Genomic DNA, 14,499 nt, shown 5'->3' on the forward strand with positions numbered 1-14,499 from the left:
TTTTGAAAAGACTACCAAATTGTTCACGTAAGGCTTGCATATATCATGTAGGAGGTCACTGATAATTTGTGTCTTCACTCTTTGATATGCTAGCATTTCTGTTTTCTTTTGGCTTTACTCAAGTCGAATCTAATGCATCATTAGCCCCAATGAAAGGAGCTGTAAAAATTTACATTACCTTTAGCATGTTCATACTCAAGTTGCTCAAGTTCAATTGAATTTTAGGACTTAGTAGGAGCTTGCCTTGAAATACAGTGAGGGAGTCGAGAGCTATCAAATTATTTCAGGTTACTCACTATCCCAGATGTAATTTTTGCTTAAGTAGACCATTCATGTGTGATAGAACACAGAAAAAGAAAGTCATACGAGGATATGGCAGTTAAGCGGTCGTTATCGATGGGCTATTACACTCTTTCAAGTCATATTACACTCTTTCAAGAATGACTCACTTCAAAAATAATTGTTACATAGAGAGATCGGAAAAATGGAAGGAGAAGGAGGTAGTAACAATCAGAAGTTCAAAACTAATACCAAAACCATTAAGGTATGAGTCTTGCTGCCAGATGAGAATTTTTATTTGCAGTAATATACTGGGTAATTATACAAAACCATACTTGAACAACGCCTGCTTTGTTATTATCATAGAATAAGGAGATGATCAGAACTTCAAAATACACATGAACAAGTATTGTCATGAAAAGACTTGTACATGTACAATTTCAGGATCACAATATTGTACACAACCAACTCTAGAAATTCCCTCCAAAACTGCCAAACGAACAATAAATGAAATGAGAACTGGATTTAACATCCTAGTATGACACAATAAAAGGTAGGATCATGGACATGAACTCATCATAGCTCAGTTTTGCCGAGCCAGTATAACGCGTGTCTTTCTCCTTGAACTTTTCGGTCAAGCCCTGAGAATTGCAAAAGAGAAGGATTCAGAGGCACTAGTATGAAGGCAAAAAACAAGTAGTCTTTACAAATACAAATATGGAATTCCATCAAGATGCAGGCAAGCATGACACTGAAGTTGACTTCAATCTCAATGCGTCATTTTAGAAGAAAAATACACCAGAAGATGCACATTATATCTGTAACAATCTAGATAATCTTTTATTTTTGGCGAAGTTACACAGTTGGCTGCTCGGCCAAAAGTATTTACGGTCTCTAACCAACATGTATAATATATGTCATATATCTGCCAGCTAATGGGTGGGCGGCTATTTACATTTATTTCTCTTTATTTTTCTGATATGTAACCATAATTTATAGTCAGAACCTCAGAGAAGTCCTCAATGAGGAATCCAATCCCCATGATCAACTGACAGACATATTTTGATTGACTTGTAAAATGTGCATTTTAGCATTTTTTTACCATCATAAACCAATCAATGCTCGACGCAGTACATAATTCACACCAATGTTTTCAAGGGTGAAAGGCGAAATGGAGGAGTTCTGCTCTTCCTCAGCAAGGCAATAGCATTTCGAAATCGATTTATTTAATTTTTTGAATTAAGAAAATCTATACAAAATATGGAACAAAATCAATAATTTAAAGTAAAATTCAAAAGGAAATTCTGAACCATTAGGAAAATTCATAAACAAGTTTCTCAAGTAATACACAATAGTTGATCCTGTTGTTCTAATAAACAAAATCAGTTTACTCCTAATACACAATTACATGTGACATCCTATTGTTCCTACTGTTGCACCTACCGCCATTGTTATATCTTATTCTCATCCTAATAAATCAATAATTTAAAGTAAAATTCAAAAGGAAATTCTGAACCATTAGGAAAATTCATAAACAAGTTTCTCAAGTAATACACAATAGTTGATCCTGTTGTTCTAATAAACAAAATCAGTACTCCTAATACACAATTACATGTGACATCCTATTGTTCCTACTGTTGCACCTACCGCCATTGTTATATCTTATTCTCATCCTAATAAATAAACAATAACCCCACCCCCCACCCCACCTCCTAGAGCTGAGGGCCTACCTCAAGGATCAAATGTAATGGCAGTATGCCTCCTATGGTACAATCACCTTAGAATACTTATAAACCATCATTCTTTGGCCTATTAACCACCAATTTTTTTCTTCGCATAGCCTATAATAACCAAATCCTCCCTCTCAGTAGCTATCTGCATATTACTCAGTATGTAAACTATAATGTTTTCTTTCTTGATAAACCAACATCACAATCGCCACCAATCACGATTAACGAATTTAACCATACCAACCTACATGACCATCACTACAAGCCCAGTAGTTATCAATTTACTTCTAATACACCATGACAATCACTATTCGCTTATGCTGGCCTGCCTCAAGGATCAAGCTTCACATCTGATAACATAAGGCCTTGGAAAAGCCTATAATGAACTGTTAACAAGCAATCCTGAACGTACTTTATTCGGGAAAAAGCAAGGTAGATCTGATCTAACTCATCCTGTCATCCATAGAATTGTTGACAAATTTGGTTTGCAAGGTAGCTGAAATGAAGGAGAACCATTTCTTGAATGTCTTCACAGCTTCCTCTTTTCTTTTTTCTTCTTTTTTTCCTTTTACTACTTTCCCAAAACACAAATTTATCATGATTCAGTTTTCCGAAAGTGGATTTTGAGAAGTTTTGGAAACAAGAAGATTAATGTTGCCAAATGGAGAAGCTAAGGTGATGGTGGGTCGAGGAACAAGGTGAAAATGTTGACAAGTATTTGAATTCATAAAATGAAGTTTTCGATTTATAGTGGATCTTAAGCAATAAGTAGCTTTAGATTCAAATGAGCTAGCACCCTAGCTAATGAGGGTAATGTCAGACCATCAGAATGTAAAGACGATGTGCCGGGATACCTAGCTGAACGGGTTGGGATCGAACCACGAAATATGTATGCATGGTGCACCAGGATATTTAGCTAACCTCTACAGCATCGTGCTTTCGGTATTCAAAGAGTATAAGAAAGAGAAGTACTTATGAGCTCAGTGACGTGTAGAAGATATAGATTTTCAGCTTTAGCTCATTGTATTAGCTTTCTAAGATCAATAATTTCAGTTCGGAATTAGACTTTATTTGATATTATAACTTGTTAAAATCGGAGTTTTAATATCAGTTGGGGTAGACCACTAGGTGCTAGTTGTGACCTCTAATTTTGAGTTCTAACACTTTCTTTTAAACTCAATATTATTAAGAACTATAAGATTGTAATGGAAACTAGTTTAACACTTGTAACTGTTAGTCTCCAAGTGACCAGAGGGGAAGTGAGTCTAGTTTTTTGTCCTTCAGTTTCAGAAAATAACATGGATCGGTCCAAAAAATTTAATCTATTTCCTCAAGTGCTGGGCACGCTTTTATAAGTGGGGGAGAGAAGAGGAAAAAATACTCCCTCCGTCCCAATTTATGTGGCACCATTTGACTAGGCACAAAGTTAAAGAAAGAAAGGAAGACTTTTGAAATTTGTGGTTTAAAACAAACCTGAGACATTTGTGTGGCTATAAATCATTAAGGGTAAAGTTAAGTTGTTTCTAATTATAGAAAGGTGACATTCTTTTTGGGACAGACTAAAAAGGAAAATGCCACATAATTGGGACGGAGGATTGAAGTCAGGCAGATACATAACAGAAATCGAGATATTAAGTGAGGAAATGTTTATAGAAAGAGATCAGTTGTTTTACCTTCACAACCATTCCACATCTGCATCATAAAAGCATAAAGTTCAGAACACAGTCACTTGAGAACCTATCTATTCAATGAAAAGGTTATTGCAGTATGAGACTTACTCGACAAAACCATCAAAACATAGCTCAGTTCTCCGACCACTTCCGTCAGTATATCTGGAAATCAAAACTTCAAGAACAGAAGGTGGCACCATGTATCCAAGACTGTAGAGAGCATCCCTTAGTTCTGTTGCATCAATCTTCCCACTTCGATCTCTGTCAAATCTCTCAAAAATGGCCTGCAAACAAGAGGATCAATGTCAGAGGCATTAATTAAAATTTGCAAAGCGGTAAAGATGATTTTGGAAACAAATATGCATAGCAATGATAGCATGTGTGAGTAAACATATCGGCCACTATGTTAACATCAATGTTTCTTTTGGATCTTTGTTTATCAATCACCTTCTTTTCTTTTTCTTTGTTTTTTGTTTTGGGCGGGGGGGGGGGGGGGGGGGGGGTGGGCCAAGAAGGTGCCAATATGCACAGCAAAAAGGATTCCTAAACTCAGTTACACCAAGCGTAAATGAACTGTAAAGCTTTAAATTTTACGCATGGTAAAGATGAATATCTGTTCTCAGACATCTATAATATCTTTTTCCCCAAAATGCACTTTTTGCACCGCATTAGTTTCTCTAACTAATGTTCAATAGTTCGAAAACCTTAAAAATTACCCCAGGACAAGGCCATATTTGGCTGCATATAACTTATTTATTAGTATCATTCTCTACCCCCTTCTCCTATCTGCTTCCACCTTTCCATCCTCTACAGCCTGCTCCTCCTCATGCCAACCTCCATTTTTGATATTTTTTAAATTTCTCAAATAAAGGTTTTTATGTTCTAATTTCTTGAACGTTATATTTGAATTAAAAAAATAGCAGAAAGGGAATGAACAATTGCTTACCCTCCATTGACCAAGACAACTCCATAGTGCAGCAAATTCCTTTGGTCCTGTTCAGTAATACATGTCAAAGCTCAAGTAAATAAGAGATAGCAAAAACAAAATTTTGAGCAACAAAATTAGGAAGCAATGTTGTATACTAACATCCACAGTATTTCAGAAGCAAACCAAAACACTAGCCTACGGGTGGCAAAATTAGCCCATGAAATCATGACCTGCCGAACCCGCTCAAGTTTGGGCTGATCATTGACCCACCCATTTCAGCCCAATACATTGAAGCCCAAGGAACTTTTGAGCCCCCAAATTCAGCCCAACCCGCCATTTGACACCCCTATTACTAGCCATATAATCTAGTCATTAATTCTTATCAGAACAAGAAAATCACCATTGTCAATTTGAACTACATTAATATAAAAGGAAAAGCTATATATGAAGTAATTAGCCTATATGGCAAAACCCAAAGAGCTAAATCCAAAAATTGAGTAAAATTGAACCAACTCAGCACATAAATTTCTGGTCAAATCTATGTTGTTCAACACAATAAGTACAACACGGAAAAGAGGCAACAATCATAATGGAGTCCTAATATGTGGGAAAGCCTAAACATACTACCTCCCTTAATTGCATGTTATAGTGGCCCTGTCTACGCCCTGAGCAAGAACAAAAGACCAAGTCCAGTCAATGTTAAAAGCGTAAACAACATAACGCAACTATAGCTAAACACGTCTATATAAAGAACCCCACTACCAAAAGCATATCAAAAAGTTTTTTTTTTTTTTTTCAACTCACCAATCGGTGGAAAATACTCAGAAGGATTCTTGAAGAGAAAGATGAGCAAACGAATAGTCCTAAGACTCAACCTTTGATAACCAGAAGAAAGAGCTTGTTGTAGCTCTTTATCTTCAATAAAACCCCCCATGGTCTTTGTCTACCATTTGAAAACTCTGAATAACTTGTGGGTCAGTTACAGGTGGAAAAGAAGTAGCATAATACGGAGCAGGCTGGTAATACCCATAAGAAGAACTAGGTCCATAACTACTTGTATGTGGCTGAAACTGAGGGTGATTTGGGTGCGCAATGCATGTTATTTAATACAACAAACCAAACTGTTCGATAAAAAATAATGCCAGCATAACTAATTCCAGTATAACTAATCTCAGGATTATTAATTCCAAAATTACTAATACACCCTATTCAATACTACTCTTATACACCCTACCAAACGACCCCTCAGAAGCACATAAACTTCTGGCAAGATCTCAGATAGCTAAACACATCTATATAAAGAACCCCACTACCAAAATCATAGCAAAATGAGTAAAAAGGTTTTTTTTTTTTTTTTTTATGACATGGGAACTGCCGCCTACCCTTCTAGTGCGCACAGGGTAAACTAGCTCCTGTGCAATAGCTTGCAAACCACACAGGAGAGATAACCCGCATAAATTCAAGAATTGAATAAAATTGAACTAACCCCACTACAAAAAAGCATAGAAAAAAAGGGTTTTTTTTTTCCAACTCACCAATTCTTGGAAAGTATTCAGAGGGATTCTTGAAGAGGAAAATGAGCAAACGAATAGTCCTAAGACTAAACCTTTGATAACCAGAAGAAAGAGCTTGTTGTAACTCTTTATCTTCAACAAATCCACTATGGTCTTTATCCACCATTTGAAAACTCTGAATAACTTGTGGGTCAGTTCCAGGTGGAAAAGAAGGAGGAGCATAATTTGGAGTTGTTTGGTAATACCCATAAGAAGAACTAGGTCCATAACCAGTTGTTTGTTGCTGAAACTGAGACTGAGGGTAATTTTGATATGAATAATTTGTTGAAGATTGAGAAGGAGGGTGATATGGATGGGCTATTGGAGGTTCATTTGGGTTGTAAAGTGGTGGTGCTGAAGGTGAATATGGTGTTGCTTTGTTGTTGCCATAGTTGGACATTGTTGTTAGGTGGTCAATACTCGAATGGATATCTTTTTGATGGTAACGTATAATATTGGAGGTTCAAGAATTGAAAGAAAGGGGAATTTATGGTTGGTGGTTTGGATTTGGAAGAGAAAATGACAAAATGGCCCATTATGTTTGAGTAGGTTTAAAGTATTTCTATATCTTTAATTATTTTAGATATTTTAAGTTTACAAAGGAGCCTTAGCGTAACTAGTAAACTCGTTGCTATGTGACCACGAGTTCACGAGTTCGAGCCGTGAAAACAGCCTCTTGTAGAAATGTAGAGTAAGGCTGTATATAATAGACTCTTGTGTTATGACCATTTTACGGACCCAGAGCATAGTGAGAGAAAACTTTTTTGGTTAAATTCGAGGAGAATTGTGAGCAAAAAAGATTTAACTAGAAACATTAGGAAAATCAATTAAATCTTATAAGCTGTAGTAGTAGAAGAATAGATTTGAAATAGCAGAAATTATAAAAGAAAATACACATCCAAATGTGAGATCCTGTTAAAAAAAAAAAATCCCTTACAATTTTCATCAAATTTCACAATAGAGTTTGTTAAATATTTGACGTTCTGACAACTACCAAAAATGATCACTTCTTATAAACTTTTAAGGATTAAAATTGTTCTTGAATAAATTGAAGGAATTAACTTGAACATACCAAAACATAAGAGGGCATATTTTACTGCGGACAAAGTATTATTGCGTGTGCGTGTCCCGCTGTATTGACAACTTGACGTGGGTCATTATTTGGGTCAAAGACGAAAACTACGTGCCTTTGCCAAGCAAGCGCACTTCCATTTGGCTTTTGTCATAAAACTATGACTTTTTTTTTCTTAATGCCAAAGATAAACTTAGACCAAAAAAATTCAATGACATGTAAGCTTAAAATATATATATATATTTGGTCACAACATTATTTTAACATATTCCTGTTTTTACACATTAAACATTTCACAATCCATTATTTTTTTTAGATAATGGTCAAAAATACATTTCAACAATCACTTTTGGCTAGTCGATCGATTCCTTCCAAAGGGAGCTGTTGCCGACCCTTACACCATAAAAAGAAGACTTGTTTCCGGTTCGACAAAAGAAGCAACTAGAGTGTACTTTTTTGTCAGACCGACACTCAAGACCCAGTTACGTGCCTTTCGAACCGAACGCAATGCCCGTCTTCCAAATCAAAAGAAGGGCTTGTTGGGAAGAAAGATTACGTGTGTAAGAAACAGTCGGGTTGCTCACGCAACGGATCTCTCTATATATCAAATAGAGAGAGGTGTGAAACGTACCCGCTCCAGGTCCGAAATCTCTTTTAGTTCGAAATACTGGTCCATCGCAATTAACCAGTCTACACGCCCCAACTATCAGTTGTTCATTGTTCAGAAACACACCATCGTTCAAATAGGAAAAGGGAACAACTGATGGTTGAGATGTGTCCTAATACACAGATGGTGATGGTTCAGGTAGGAAAAGGGAACATGTGATAGTTGAGGTGTGTTTTAATACATAAATGGTGATAGCATAAGTAGGAATTTTTTGATAATTTGGGTGTGAAACTCGCGATAAAGCTATAGGGGTGTTTTTTTTACCAATAACTCAAATCTTGTTGGGACAAATGGAGCATACAAGATACAAGTCTTTCCCATATCTACTGATGAATAATTCAGTTTGAAGAAGACACTACTGATTAGCAAGATTACTGCATAATTTTTTTAAAGAGAATGTGGCACTTGAAGGACATTACAAGAACTCAAACCAAAGTTTAAAGAATCACAAGCATTGAGAGATGCATATGCCATGATGCTGCTTTAAGATAATAATCAATCTTCTCTGAATTGTTCTCATTTTATCGGATGTCCCGAAGGTACAAAGAGGAACGAAAACCAAAGTAGATTGGGTCTGCAAGTTTGAAAACATGAAGTTAAAGCTAAAAGATAAACGATACTAAATAAAATCAGAACATATTACAAGAGTTATATTAGTTGCATTCAATATAAGTTCAAACAGACAAGTTCAAACCACATTTCGACTTCTGATCAATGCATAGATACAGATAGAAAATAAACATCGATCAGATAAATATAATTAGGATGTTAGATTACCAAGGCATTTGACCACTTTAGTTGCTAAAACACTAAAGCTGCAGTAAAAAAACAATTACCACAGTTTCTGAATCCACGCCTACGTTAATATTTGATGACAATAAACCAACCTAACTTGACATTGAAGATCAGTTTAGCAAATTACTCATGTCTTTGCATTTCTGCCTCTGTCAAAGTTGCTCCACTCTTTCTTAGGCATAATGTTGAGAATTTCAACATGATTGTCAGGTCTATTGAACCAACAGCTCTTACGCCCCTCATTCCTTGAAAATTGTGGAAACCTGACAAAGGCACAAGGCAAATAAAACTCAGTGAGTATGACTCGATATGACTACAAGCCAAGTAAAACATGGGAGAGGACGACTCACCTTGCTAAAACAAACATGTCAATGAACAGGCCAGACGAGTTAGCAAAGATAAATTCAAATTTACTTTCTGAAACTAGATTCCTTTGGGGGTTGTATTAACCACTAGTCCATTACCAGGTTTCATGTGCATTTGATATCTTTCAAGGTAAACATAATCATCCTTTCCATGTATACAGCAGGTTTTTAGCAGCTACATAGGACCAATTCTCGTCCTATGAAATCATACCCTTCCTTGATTTACTTCTTATCCTGTTCATCAAGTATTCACCCAACCTAGGGCCAACCTCCACTATTCTCGTATCAGGTTTTATCTCAGCTCTAACAACTTCCTCCAAGATATTCCCTACTTTTTCAGCATCATCCCATTCCAGGATCCTGGATAAAATTTCTTCCCATGTATCTGCATGTAAGCCCTCGTCGTGACTCAAAATATTCCCCACTACTCCACAAGCTTCCTCGATTTTACCTAGGTTACAGAAACCTTTCACCACGGCATGAACCACAGAAAAATGCAGAGAGAAGCCTTTTGACATCATCTCCACCATGTAATTCTTAGCCTCATTGTACATTCCCTGATCACTTAGACCCCCAACTAATGTCCGATAAGAGACCAAATTTGGAAGACACCCGTTCGATGGCATGTCCTCGAGGATTTTACAGGCATCAACAGCCCGACCTTCTCGACAGAACCCTAAAATAACTGTATTATAATGGACAATATCCGGATTGCATCCTTTTACTTTCATTCTGCAAAGAAGTTTGTAAGCTTCCTTAAATTTCTTTTTCCGACACAAGCTGTTCAATAGAGTGCTATAACTTAAAGCATCGGGTACAAAACCTTTATTCAGCATGTCTTCAAGCAAGTCGACAGCTGTATTCACTTGACTTTTTCGACACAAACCTTGCATCAGAATCCTATATGACTCTACATTAGGACTGATGTCTCTCTTAAACATTTGATTAAACAGCGAGTATGCAATACTTAAATCATCATTCAAACAGAACGCCCGCATTAGTATGTTGTAGGACTCGGTGTTGGCTAAAACTCCATATTTATGTGCAGATCTGAAGAGATCAAATGCAGGACGAAGAAAGTTTCGGTGAGTAACGAGTATTTCAAGAATGAGGTTGAGATGTTTAGGAAGGGGCTTCATATTGAATTCCAGGATAGTATAGAAAGTTTTAAGTGCCTTGTCAGGTAGGCCAGCATCACCATATATTTGGATGATGTGCGAAAAAAGAGATGGGGAAACGGAATATCGCTGTGATCTTAGGGAAGAGAGGATGGACTGCATGAGGGAGAACTGGTGGGACCGGCCAAGCTTGAGGATGAGGGTGTGGAAAGTGGCATATGAGTGACGAAAATCGGGTTCTCGTGAGGCTAAATCAAAAATTTCTTTAGCAAGGAGTGGATCCGATTGGGAAGCAATAAGCTTCTGGATTCGAGCTGGAGAGCCAATAGAAGGTCCTTCTTTCTTGTTCTGTTTTTGTTCTTCATCTGATTGTCTTCGTTTTCTATCTTGCTCTGCATGTTGTGGATGATAATGGCATTTAAAATTATACCATGCAGGCAGTGGCTCGGCCTTTGACAGCCAAGTAGAAGAACAAATGATCATAGACAAGAGATCCTTGGAGCTGAAGTGATGTGAAAGAAGTCTCATTTTTGTCGAGTCATAAAGTTCTTACTTCTTTACTTACTACTAGCCTCGGTAGCCACTTCATTGTGTTATACTATCATGCAACGGCACTCCGGAAAGCAAATAAGTGTTGTGTTTGCAGTATGCAAACAAGACCGCCTAGTGAACTGAAGAAAACAAAAAATTACACCATGGGTGCAACAACGATAAGAGACATAAACGAGTAATAAAAACAACAATGATCAGTAAAAGATGAAGTTGAAAACCCATATATAACACAGAATAATTAGACTAAGCTTAACGAATCATGCTTTGAGTAACCTGAAAGGTTAGGAATATCGTAACTCAGTAACCCATAATTTATTCTTTGAAACATCAGGATTTTTAACACTGGCTTACTACAAGGGACTTACTTAAAATAGCCCCAGACTCTCTAAGTATCATTAAAGAGATAAGTTTTCCTAATGCTAGGTAAATCTTCCTACAGATGAAGAGCACATTTTTCCTCTCTGAAACATTGCTTCAAACACAACAGCATGCACATATGGGGAATTTGATTTTTGCTCTGCATATTAATCAAATCCCAAAAAATTTCGAGATGACTGTCCCCCTGACTTCACAGACATGTAAATTTCTCCTTTTTAATACCATTCATGTTTGCATTTGCACATTTTTTACTTTCACATATGATACTCATACAGCAAAATGAGAGTGCATCCGAAAATGGAGTAACAATGATATAATTCTTATGGAATTCTAAAGAGGAAGACTCAAGGTGGCAAGGAAAAGGAAAAAAACCAGAAGTGAAGGATGCCTACAAGGAAAAGGAAAAACAAGAGCTAAAGTATATTTATTGCTTCCTCTAATTTTTAATCCGATGGTACCTTTACTTAATTCAAAAGCTATGCTTAGCACCTTCAAATTATTTTTCTTTGTCTAACTAGTAAAATGAGTTGAGCTTGTAAATCAATCCGTCAAATTTAATTACTCCCTCCGTTTCAATATTTTGTCTTAGTTTGACTGGGCACGAAGTTCAAGAAAGTAAAGAATACTTCTGAATTTTGTGGTCCTAAACGAAAAATATGTATAATGTACCAAAATGCCCTTTAATCTTGTGGCCTTAAATATGCCATGTGGGATATTGAAATTAAAGAGTTGCCAAATCAAGAAAGAGGCATTCTTTTTAAAACAAACTAAAAAGAATATTAAGACAAACAAATTGAAACGGAGGGAGTATCTTTCAGAAAGAGGGTGGTAAGGATTATCAACGCGCAAAAGTTAACAGACTACATTATAAAAAGATGGTGGTAAGGACATCGATACACAAAAGGTTAGGTGTACTATTTTCTTAGTCAATCTTTTGAAGGTGATAAACTGATACAAGAACGGCTTTCAACAACTACTACTATTACGCCTCAATCCTAGGCTATCAGGGATATATGCTAGAGTAACTTCAAAAATAGAAAAAAGAAGGGATATACATGAAATGAAATTATTTACTCTATTTGTTGTTATTTGTTTCCTTCTTTTTCTGAGGAAATGATTGTGGTTCAACAAACTATTACTTTCCTTTATCTTACTTAAGGATTGCGTACCCGGCATCCAAATATGTTCAGAATTGAGTTATTGCATTCTGAAATGCACGCAGTAATTAAACATCAATTGGACATATAAGTATATAACCATCCTGGAAAAAGAAAATTTACACCACAACATGTTGTTTAATTTGGATATAGCATAATAGCAGCAAAATACAAATTCAAACACCCACATATACAAATAGCCAACACAAGTATGCTATCGGTTATCAATGAGTACTTAAAAATGCTTTAACATCTCACGATTAAACAAAACTGAAAATTCCAAGAAATAAGGAAGGAATCCGAAAACTCGATTTCTGTTATGCTTCAATGATACCAGCCTTCCCAGTGTACAAATGCATCGTTAAAACCTCAAAAACAACAACAACATAACCCTTTACCAAAAAAAAAAAAAAAACAGCAACAACATACCCAGTGTAATCCCACAAGTGGTTTCTGGGAGGGGTGGTGTGTACACAACCTTTCCCCTACCTTGTGAAGGTTAAATCATCCTAGGACTAAATAAAAGCTTCTATAGCAGAAGGGCAAAATCCTTTCTGAAGTAAAGATTTTGTGGAACACTTAACATGCATGTATCAATAAACACCGTACCCATTTTCATCAAAGATTAAAACTTTAAGCTAACATGTTTATTCTTACCCCATGAAATTAAGTAAACATTTTGCCGAACACTTAACATGGATGCATCAATAAAGACCCAAATCTATTTTCATCAAAGACTAATACTTTAAGCTAAGGTGTTTATTCTTACCCATGAAATTAAGTAAACATATGTCTAACACCTGCTACGCATGTATAAATAAAGACCCAAATCAATTTTCATTAAAGATTAGAACTTTAAGCTAAGATGTTTATTCTTACCACTGAAATCAAGTATACATTTTGTCTAACACCTAATATGCATGTATATATATAAACCCAAATCAATTTTCATCAAAGATTAAAACTTTAAGCTAAGATGTTTATTCTTACCCACGAAATTAAGTAAACATTTTGTCTACCACCTAACATGCATGTATTAGCAAACACCCAAATCCAACTTCATCAAAGATTAATACTTTAAGCTTAGATGTTTATTCTTACCAGTGAAATCCATTTTCATCAAAGATTAAAACTTTAAGCTAAGATGTTTATTCTTACCCATGAAATCAAGTAAACATTTTCTCTAACACCTAACATGCATGTATTAATAAAGAACCATATCCATTTTTATGAAAGATTAAAACTTTAAGCTAAGATGCCCGTTCCTACCCATGAAATTAATCATAACATTTTGTCTAACACCTAAGATGCATGTGTTAATAAAGAACCAAATCCATTTTGATCAAAGATCAAAACTTTAAGCTAAGATGTCCATTCTTACCCATGAAATTAAGTATAACATTTTGTCTAACACCTAAGATGCATGTGTTAATAAAGAAACAAACCCACTTTCATCAAAGATCAAAACTTTAAGCTAAGATGGTCATTCTTACCCATGAAATTAAGTAAACATTCTGTCAGACACCTAACATGCATGTAATAAAAAAGACCCAAATCAATCTTCATCAAAGATTAAAACTTTAAGCTAAGATTTTTACCCTAAATTAAGTAAACATTTTGTCTAACACCTAACAAGCATGTATTAATAAAGACCCAAATCCAATTTCATCAAAGATTAAAACTTTAAGCTAAGATATTCCTTCTACCCATGAAATCAAGTAAACATTTTGTCTAACACCTAAGTCCTAACATACATGTATAAATAAAGACCCAAATCCCATGAAATTAAGTAAAAAATTTCTCTAACACCTAACATGAATGTATTTATAAAGACCAAAATCCAATTTCATTCAAAGATTAAAACTTTAAGTTAAGATGTGAATTCTTACCAATAAAATCTTTCTTTTCGCTTAATCAGATCAATTGGGCATCTTTATTAGCTCTCTGCCTAAGCTTGTGCGTATACAAAAGTGAAAAGCATTTCTCACAAAATTGATGATTGCTGAAAATACAATACTCCAACAGGTTACCTGCAGAAGCCAAGTGGATGTAGTAGTACTGGTAAATTTGTAAATTTTCTAAATTGACAATTTGTTTTTTTTTCATCCCTTATTTAAAACCTATAATCCAACTAACACTTTGATGTTACGTATTGTTTGATAATATATGGTATTGTAACGTGTTGTATTGTATCGTTGTATTATTTTGATTAACACAACATTTGGATAATCGTAT

General features: G+C 35.5%; 3 protein-coding genes across 5 annotated transcripts in view; all 3 read right to left on the minus strand.

Moving 5' to 3' along the window:
* Nucleotides 1–14,499, minus strand: part of LOC132065477 (uncharacterized) — a 95,133-nt gene that overhangs the window by 63,378 nt on the left and 17,256 nt on the right. The gene's annotated exons all lie outside the window — the stretch shown is intronic.
* Nucleotides 615–6,703, minus strand: LOC132065474 (probable calcium-binding protein CML48). 2 transcript variants are annotated; one of them, XM_059458888.1, is made up of 5 exons: nt 6,143–6,702; nt 4,626–4,672; nt 3,788–3,963; nt 3,683–3,701; nt 615–920 (listed from the first exon to the last, which is right to left on the minus strand). In XM_059458888.1, exons 1-5 carry the CDS (start codon nt 6,558–6,560, stop codon nt 813–815), a joined length of 768 nt encoding a protein of 255 aa, XP_059314871.1. In that variant the 5' UTR covers nt 6,561–6,702; the 3' UTR covers nt 615–812. The 2 variants fall into 2 exon arrangements, with proteins under 2 accessions (XP_059314871.1, XP_059314872.1); XM_059458889.1 differs by lacking the exon at nt 3,683–3,701 and having other exon boundaries at nt 6,143–6,703.
* Nucleotides 8,199–12,651, minus strand: LOC132065470 (pentatricopeptide repeat-containing protein At4g01400, mitochondrial). Of its 2 annotated transcripts, XM_059458882.1 has the most exons (3): nt 9,045–12,651; nt 8,736–8,957; nt 8,199–8,473 (listed from the first exon to the last, which is right to left on the minus strand). In XM_059458882.1, exon 1 carries the CDS (start codon nt 10,703–10,705, stop codon nt 9,257–9,259), a length of 1,449 nt encoding a protein of 482 aa, XP_059314865.1. In that variant the 5' UTR covers nt 10,706–12,651; the 3' UTR covers nt 8,199–8,473; nt 8,736–8,957; nt 9,045–9,256. The 2 variants fall into 2 exon arrangements, with proteins under 2 accessions (XP_059314865.1, XP_059314866.1); XM_059458883.1 differs by lacking the exon at nt 8,199–8,473 and having other exon boundaries at nt 8,729–8,957.

Source organism: Lycium ferocissimum, chromosome 7 (assembly GCF_029784015.1).
Source record: "Lycium ferocissimum isolate CSIRO_LF1 chromosome 7, AGI_CSIRO_Lferr_CH_V1, whole genome shotgun sequence".
NCBI lineage: Eukaryota > Viridiplantae > Streptophyta > Magnoliopsida > Solanales > Solanaceae > Lycium > Lycium ferocissimum.